The sequence below is a fragment of the Nyctereutes procyonoides genome, unplaced genomic scaffold (assembly GCF_905146905.1).
Source record: "Nyctereutes procyonoides isolate TBG_1078 unplaced genomic scaffold, NYPRO_anot_genome, whole genome shotgun sequence".
In the NCBI taxonomy this organism is placed as follows: domain Eukaryota; kingdom Metazoa; phylum Chordata; class Mammalia; order Carnivora; family Canidae; genus Nyctereutes; species Nyctereutes procyonoides.
In genome coordinates, this window is record NW_026575046.1 from 26,335,247 (window position 1) to 26,343,669 (window position 8,423).

At 50.0% G+C, this 8,423-nt stretch overlaps 1 protein-coding gene across 3 annotated transcripts; it reads left to right on the plus strand.

Moving 5' to 3' along the window:
* Positions 1–656: 656 nt before the first annotated feature.
* FST (follistatin) lies at positions 657–6,481 on the plus strand. Of its 3 annotated transcripts, none has more exons than XM_055325874.1 (6): positions 657–1,191; positions 3,205–3,396; positions 3,844–4,062; positions 4,402–4,626; positions 5,297–5,524; positions 6,251–6,481. In XM_055325874.1, the coding sequence occupies exons 1-6, from the start codon at positions 1,107–1,109 to the stop codon at positions 6,331–6,333; spliced, it is 1,032 nt and encodes a 343-aa protein (XP_055181849.1). In that variant the 5' UTR covers positions 657–1,106; the 3' UTR covers positions 6,334–6,481. The 3 variants fall into 3 exon arrangements, with proteins under 3 accessions (XP_055181849.1, XP_055181850.1, XP_055181847.1); XM_055325875.1 differs by having other exon boundaries at positions 658–1,191; positions 5,294–5,524; positions 5,988–6,481; XM_055325872.1 differs by having other exon boundaries at positions 659–1,191; positions 5,294–5,524.
* The last annotated feature ends 1,942 nt before the right edge of the window (positions 6,482–8,423 follow it).

Below are 8,423 nucleotides of genomic sequence, written 5' to 3' on the forward strand. Positions count from 1 at the left end.
GGGGGGGGGCTGGGCCTGGGGTGCTCAACATTTTTTTTTTTTCTTTTGCTCCGGACTCGTCGAGACCCGGGGCCGCGTCTCGGCCCCTCCCAGCCGAGGTGGAAGGCGCCCGGGCTGGGGCTCGCAGCCCCAACTGCGGGCCGGGGGTGGCCGCAGAGTCGGGCCAGCCCCGACCCAGACACAAAACCCCGCGGGGCGCGCGCCCGGGCCGCGGGGACCTAAGAGCGTGCGCTGCGCCCCGGCTGCGCCCCCGGCTGCGCCCCCGGCTGCGCCCCGGCGGCCAGGGGCCCCGCGCTCCGCCCCGACCGCGAGCAGGCGGCGGTCTCAGCGGCCCCGGGCTCTCGGGGCGTCTGCAAAGTCCTCCTGGAGCGGCGGAGCGGCGGAGCGGAGACCAACTCCCGGGCTCCCCCCTGCGCCGCCCGCCGCCTCCAGCGCCCCCAGCGCGCCCCCCTCTCACTCTCACACTCACACTCACTCTCACACACGCGCGCACACACCCGCCACCCCGGGCGCGCCGGCGTTGCCTGCGAGCGGCGGCGTGCAGGACTTGAAGTGGGTGTTCTTCCCCGCTCCCCACCCCCGAAGCGTCGCCCCCACCCCACCCCCCCGCCCCTGCGCCTTCCCCCTCCCTCTCCCTCCTACGCAAATAAGAACTCGGCGATTCCCCTCCTGCCGCTTTGATTTCGGGCACCTCCGACAGATAATTGGGAAGCGTTTCCAGAAGGTGGGAAATGTCACCTGATTCACACTGAACTTTTAAAAGCTCCCCACCCCCAAGGAGCCGCGCACACCCCGGCTCGCGGCCGCCCTCCCGCTGCCCCACACACTGGGAGACCGCCCACCGCAAACCGCGGAGACCCCCGTCTACATTTAAAGCGCGGCTGCGCCCGGCTTCTGACGTCCATTGAATCGCGCGGGCGGCCGGCGGCGAGCGCGGGGCTGCGCCGGGATCGCTGCGCCCTCCGCCGCTCGCCTCTGCGACGCGCGCCGCTCGCCGGAGCCACCCGCCGCCGCGCCCGCTGCCCGCCGCCCGCTGCCCGCCGCCCGCGCCGCCCGCCGCCCGCTGCCCGCGCCGCCGCGCTCCTCGCCCCGCGCCTGCCCCCAGGATGGTCGGTCCCCGGCACCCGCCCGGCGGGCTCTGCCTCCTGCTGCTGCTGCTGTGCCAGTTCATGGAGGACCGCAGCGCCCAGGGTAAGCGAGCGAGGGGGGATGCGCCGCGAGGGGAGGCTCGGCTGCGGCCGGGGCTTCGTACTTTTCTGTCGGGGGCGCTGGGTCTGCTCTCGGCACCGCTGCTCCCGGGAGATGTCGGGCCAACTTAGCGACTCCGGGATGGAGCGGAGCGCGAAGGCTCAAGGCAGTGGCACTTTGGGACCGCCAGCCGAGTTTGCAGCGCGGTCATCCTTGAAGAGGAAAAGGGAGGAAGCCCGAGCCTCGCTCAGTAGTTAGGGTTAGATGCTCCAAGTTGTGGACATAATGAGTTGAGATGTTACCTCCCCAGTGTTGGCTCTGGAGAGGGGGACAAGCATCAGTAGCCTGGAGGTTTCAGTCGATCCGTTTGCCATCTACCCCTCTTCCCCTCCTACGTCTTTTGGATACTTTCAAAAATGACCGGGGGATGGCGGCGGGGGGTGGCGGGGGGAGATCCTGAAATGTCTTTGGTGGCCGGGGGGACGCGGTTTCAGCAACTTTGCCCAAACTTGGAGATGTGGATGCTGAAAATTTTAGAGGGAAGAGTAGCTTTCTGCCTAGTGGATGCTTCTTCCAAACCCCCAAACACCCCCCTCCAAACCCCGCAAAAAAAAAAAAAAAAAGATTTTTTTTTTTCCCCTGGAGTGTTTTGAGTAGTTTACTTTTTTTTTTTTTTTTGCCTGTGCCTCATTCCTCCGACCAACTTTAGGTAGAAGAGCGAGGAGCTCCCAACTTCTCTAAATTCTGAGATGCATAAAGAGCAAATGACTAAAGTTTGGTCTCTTCTTTGTAAATTAGATGTATTCCAATTAAGTCTTTTGGCACAATTTTTTGAATGATAATTAATAATAGTAATATAATAATAATAGCAGCTTGCCGGCCAATTGTCGTGCAGGTTATATAGATGATTCCTAAGAAGTCTTCCTGACCAAAATCCGAACGTGAAAGGGGGGAGGAAGGAGGGAAAATGAACTTGCAAAGGTTTCTCGGTAGGTAGGAGATAGGTGTACGTGAAAGAGCAGGAAGCCTCCCCCTTTGCCTCTCCCCCCCCCCCCAGCCCCCCTACACTGTGCTCGAGGCAGACCTGGAGCCTTCCTGGCCCTGGCGTTAGCGTCCTGAGCGTGTTGTAAACTGTCCCCCGGGGCACTGCCCCCTCGCCGCCGGCACCGCGCGGCGGAGTTGCCCGCCTTTCGGGGCGAGGCGCTGCCCGGGTGCCGCGGACGTGGGCGCCGGCGAAAGCAGCCCTCGGAGATTTCGAAAGCTCGCGGTGGCCGCGGGCGTCCTCCGGGTCTGGCGGATTGCAAAACGGGCCGGCCGGGCGGGCTGCGCCTCGAGGCCGCGCGGGGCAGCTCCGGGCAGGGCCCGCTGGCTTTTTTTTTTTTTTTTTTTTTTTTTGCTTTCATTTTTCCCAAGTGCCTCTTTTTTTTTTTTTTTTTTTTCCTTTTTCCTTGATGTGTTCCTGTTGTGCGTGTCGGTGTGGGTCTCTCCTCGTTCTTTCTCCTCCTCTCTCAAGTTCTCCTACTTTCTTAACCCCTGTCACAAATAATACCCGTGCCGCCTACGTGAAACCGACATGTAAAAACATCCGTCGCATCCTGTTTTTGTCAGGTTCTTTAATCTGCTCTTCGAGTCGCTGCAGGTTATGAAATGGGACGAATAAAAGTAAACAGTCTAGTAAAAGTCAATGCAAGCTGCACGTGTTGTGTCTGGGTCACTGGTAACTGACATTGATAGGGGCTGGGGCGCTCTGGCTCCTGGCTCGCGCCCCGCTTCCCCCTCACCCACCTCCCACCTCTGCAGCCGCCTCCCCCCCCCCTTTCCCCACCTCTTCACTCCCTTCGATTTATTTTCTGCTTTTCTCTGCCGTCTCTCTCTACTCCTCCACAGTCACTCCCTCCCCATCCCCGCTGGGTCTCCTTCCCTCCCCAGCCCGCCGCCTCCCTCCTCTCACTCCCCCCCACCCCCCACCCACCCCCGCCTCTCGCTCACCCACCTCCCACCCCTGTCTCCTCGCAGCTGGGAATTGCTGGCTCCGCCAAGCAAAGAACGGCCGCTGCCAGGTCCTATATAAAACAGAACTGAGCAAGGAAGAGTGCTGCAGCACCGGCCGCCTGAGCACCTCGTGGACCGAGGAGGATGTAAATGACAACACGCTCTTCAAGTGGATGATTTTCAACGGGGGCGCCCCCAACTGCATCCCCTGCAAAGGTAGGACTCTTCCTCCCCAGTGTGCAGGCCCTCAGTAGAGGGCGTCTTATCCTCACCTTCCCCATTGCCCTGCTGGGGTTTGGGTCCCGCCGAGCTCTGTCCGTGGGTTCCCTCTATCTTGTTCCCCCACCCTAACCGCCCCCCTCCCCAGCCCTGGTTAGCCTTTCGGGTTGAATCTCACCTGTTTACACATCTTCCGGCTAAACACAGTTGCCAAAGTTTCCTGGACTTAGTAGCCAAGTATGGTGCTGAATCCCACTCGATGGCAGATTTCGGGTATAGGGTGCAGACCACGGCCCCCACCCCCTCCTCAACTTCTAGGAGAGAGCCGGCCCCCTCTGGTGCGAACTCCTGGCCACCCGACTGTACAAGGTCTCCACCACCCTCCTGGCTGACCTGCAGACTGCCTGGCCCAGGTTTTGATCCATGCCCCTTTCCACCTCGTAGAGACCTGCGAAAACGTGGACTGTGGCCCCGGGAAAAAATGCCGAATGAACAAGAAGAACAAACCCCGCTGTGTCTGTGCCCCAGACTGTTCCAACATCACCTGGAAGGGCCCAGTCTGCGGGCTGGACGGGAAAACCTACCGTAACGAATGTGCGCTCCTCAAGGCCAGATGTAAAGAGCAGCCGGAGCTGGAAGTCCAGTACCAGGGCAAATGTAAAAGTAGGTCCTACCTGGCTCCCCTCCTCCCGCTTTCTGCCGGAGGTGGACCTTCTGGAAGACCCCTGGGGGATGGTACAGCCCCACTATAAGAGCCTAATAATTATGATGATAATGATGCAAAATAAAGTAGTCCTTTATATATATTCTGAAGGCTTCTTCAGAACACTGAGGGGGTCAACCTAGAGTCATAGATTTCTCTCTTGAAAACCACAAGGTTCCCAAACTGCTTTTTGAAAAGCTGGGTCCTTACCTTTTCGGATTTCTTTGGCAATACCAAATGCTCATTGCCTAAGGGCCAGGAAGTGCCGGTTTTTGACACGGTTTCCCTCTTTATTTCAGAGACCTGTCGGGATGTGTTCTGTCCAGGCAGTTCCACATGTGTGGTGGACCAGACTAATAATGCCTACTGTGTGACATGTAACCGGATGTGCCCAGAGCCCACCTCCTCTGAACAGTATCTCTGTGGGAATGACGGAGTGACTTACCCCAGTGCCTGTCACCTGAGAAAGGCCACCTGCCTACTGGGCAGATCGATTGGATTAGCCTATGAGGGAAAGTGTATCAGTAGGTATTCTGGATTAAGGAAGGAAAAATGGAAACAGGATCAGAAAGGCTGGGTGTAGTGTTAAAACTGCGGAGTTAATCAGTAAATAAACCCCAAGCCTCTCCTAATGCATCGTTTCCCCAAAGGGAGACCTACATACTGTCCAGTTTGGGGAAACTGTTGTAAACACAGCATTCCTCAAGGAAACCGTTATCTTCCAGAAGCATTGGCATATATGTTGAATGCCAGCAAGAAACAGGAAACAATTTTCTGTCTTAGGAAACTTAGAACTCACTCGATTTTACACATATTTTAGGTGCTAGACTTGCTGGAAGCAAGAAATAATTGCTTAACAGCTCCTAAAATCTGTTACCAGATTCTAATAACTGATGGAATGCTTTAGCTTTCAAAAGATTCCACTTGTGGGAAATAATCAAATACATATTTAACTCAAGGATCCTGTGATAATCCGTACCCCAAAATACTATTTTCATGTACCAATAAGATATGCAGGAAACGTGTGTGTTTGAGTTTCGATTTTATTATCAAGCATTTTTGCATGATATCTCCACTATCCTATTAGTGAGTAATAAGTTGTGTATTTATATTTATTGATGGGACTAAGGAAAGGGAGATATGGGGAAAAGGGGAAATCAATTTACTTATCACAGGCATATTATATCCTAGAAGCAAAGTCCTGTGAAGATATCCAGTGCACCGGTGGAAAAAAGTGTTTGTGGGATTTCAAGGTTGGCAGAGGCCGGTGTTCCCTCTGTGATGAGCTGTGCCCTGAGAGTAAGTCTGAGGAGCCCGTCTGTGCCAGTGACAATGCCACGTATGCCAGCGAGTGTGCCATGAAGGAAGCTGCTTGCTCCTCAGGTGTGCTGCTGGAAGTAAAGCACTCCGGATCTTGCAACTGTAAGTGCAATTTTAACCTTGCTGCAATTTGAGGCTTTCCCAGGCAAGCCCTAGGGAATGGAAACATGAAAAGCACGAAAACCTTCCAATATAAGCCCATTTCTCCTTAAATTTAGGTAACTGCTAAATTTCACCAGCAATTCAGTGGTCCACAGAAAAACTCCCTGGAATGTTTCCTGACTTTAGGACTTGTCCAAGGATCATCAACGGGCTTGCCTCTAAAAACCCACTCCTAGTCATTTGCCCCTAATTATTTTGCTTTAGTTATGTGCTTTGCCGTTTGCTTTATTAACACTTGAATCTAAACTAACTGCTTCAGAAGTTTTTTTTTTTCCTTTTTCAAAGACAGTTTTATATTATCACACATGGGCTGCTGCTTTTCGCAGTTGCCTCTACTAACTCTGAATTAAGGACCCAAAGCAGTTATACCTAGAACACAAGAGCGCTTTTTATCTAATTTCAGGAATCTGCCCGTAAAACCTGAGCCATTGATTCTTCAGAACTTTCTGCAGTTTTTGACTTCATAGATTATGTTTAAAACAAAAATTTTTTTAAACTTATTGCATAACAGCAGATGCCAAAAACAAAGCATCTTACTGCAAGTCACATAAAAATGCAACGCTGTAATATGGCTGTATCAGAGGGCTTTGAAAACATACACTGAGCTGCTTCTGCGCTGTTGTTGTCCGTATTTAAACAACAGCTCCCCTGTATTCCCCCATCTAGCCATTTCGGAAGATACCGAGGAAGAAGAGGAAGATGAAGACCAGGACTACAGCTTTCCTATATCTTCCATTCTAGAGTGGTAAACCCTCCACCAATGTTCAGTGTTGACATAGCCTTTGGCAAAAAAAAAAAAAAAAAAAAAGGAAAAAGAAAAAGAAAGAAAGAAAAAAGAAAAAAAATATATTGTCCATACTTGTAAATAAGTGTACGCTTATTTATTTGGGGGGGAAACTATACATAAAGGACTTTTGTCCTAGAGCTCTCTCCCAGGCCACCTTGTTACTCATTGGACACGGAGAGGCAGGCATTGTGAGGTCTACTGGATGAGGCCCATAGTTGAGACTTGTAGACATTTATTTATACTGTGTCATGTTTTATAATTTATACATAAAATGTCTGGTTGACTGTACACCTTGTTTTTGAAGAAATTTATTCGTGAAAGGAAGAGCAGTTGTTATTTATTGTGAGGTCTCTTGCTTGTAAAGTAAAAGCTTTTTTTTTTCCTTGTAAACCATTTAAGTCCATTCCTTACTATTTGCTCACTCATCTGTCTCCCTCCCATCTCACCGTCGTTAGACTCTTTTTCCACTTTAACAAACTTGCATGTCAGTTTCTGTCATGTTTATTTATTGGATTCTCTGCTGCCTGTTCTGTACATACATGATCCCTCGGGTTTTGTTTACAAGGAATCTTGACTGACCAAAAGGCGTTATAACTGACTCAAATAGAAGGTACAGGGGATACACCTTTGAGGAAACTCCTAGTTCAGTTCTCTTGTGATTTGTGAGAGACAGGGTGATAGTAATGTTAGAATTCCCATAATGTACTTTTGAGATGTTACAAATCCAAAGAAATTGAGTGATGTGGGTATCTGGAGGCTGACGGAAGGGAATGCTATACATTCAACCTATTGTTAGGTGTTTCCTTTAAGCTAGTCTGCTGTACCTCTTAAATTAGTTCTTTTTCAAACAATGTGTCACTAAAAGTTATATCAAAGCTTTATCAGTTCAAGTTTCTTGCTTTTCATAATACTTTTTTCTGATGCAATTTTATATTTTCAAACATGGCAAGTTAAATATAAATTCATTTAAATATATAGTTTTGTACTTTTCTACCATGTAAATGTGCAATGTATATAAAAGTTATAATGTGTATTTGTAAATAAATGATGAGTGAAAAAATAAAAAAATTTTAAAAAGCCAATGGTCTCAATTGTTGGTGATGTGAAAGAAGGTGTTTGGGCTTTCAAGTTAAAGTGTATATGATACATTTGCTGAAAAGTAGAGTGAGCCAGGACAATAGCAACTCGAAAGTAAACTACAAATCACTTCAGTGGAGTCTGAAAAATATAGGGATGTAAGGTCCAGCAACCCGTTTGCAGGAGCGACTGCATACCTACAAACACCACCATCTTAGCTGTCCTTTTGTAAGCTCATCTCCAGAGCCAGGAGAACCCCTTATCTTCCTTCATCTTAATAAAATGGATCTTAGATCTCTAAAAAACAAAGCACATCATAAGGAGAAGTGAAAATAGACTAGTACTTGACAAGCACATTCTAGAAATCGGAATGTCAACTACAGAAATAGGCATTACAGGGTTGGAATTCTAAGGACTTGGGGTGAGGATGGGGCAGAGGTGGATTGCCACAGTGACCTCCATGATTTATCGGGATTATGTAATGACACTCGAGAATGTGTGTCAATATTTTGCAGGTTACATTAAGACAGCCAAGTCACACTACTTGAGCCTAAGTCTGACATTGGGGGGACACCAGTTGGTGGTCCCTGTAATACATAGTAATATGTAACTAGATAATACGAATTTTCAATTTATTGAGTGCTAATTCATTGCCTAAGTGTATTAAAAATATCAAAGGAATGCAAGAGGCAAAGAAGTGAGGTCTGGGCCTGTGGGACGGAAGAGCAAAAAACAGTCAATATTGCCAACATTGCTCAACCAATAGATACAATCTTTTTTTCAAAAACCATGACCTAAGATCTTTGTAAAATTTTGTCCCTTTTCTGAAAACCCTCTTTACTCTTAACTATTAAAAATGATTTTAGGGGACTCTTGGCTCCCAACTGTGGCCACCAAATTTGGTGAAGGCAGAGGGGCCTCTTGGGTAGGCAGTTTAAATAATAAGGCAGTTTAAACCTGTAGGGTTTGTTAGCC

What these genes read in the sequence shown, in the direction of transcription:
- FST (XM_055325872.1), top strand. Translation starts at nt 1,107, where the DNA reads ATGGTCGGTCCCCGGCACCCGCCCGGCGGGCTCTGCCTCCTGCTGCTG. An exon ending in CAACTGCATCCCCTGCAAAG is followed by an intron (nt 3,397 to 3,843) that starts GTAGGACTCTTC and finishes TCCACCTCGTAG; the next exon opens with AGACCTGCGAAAACGTGGAC. An exon ending in GCACTCCGGATCTTGCAACT is followed by an intron (nt 5,525 to 6,250) that starts GTAAGTGCAATT and finishes TCCCCCATCTAG; the next exon opens with CCATTTCGGAAGATACCGAG.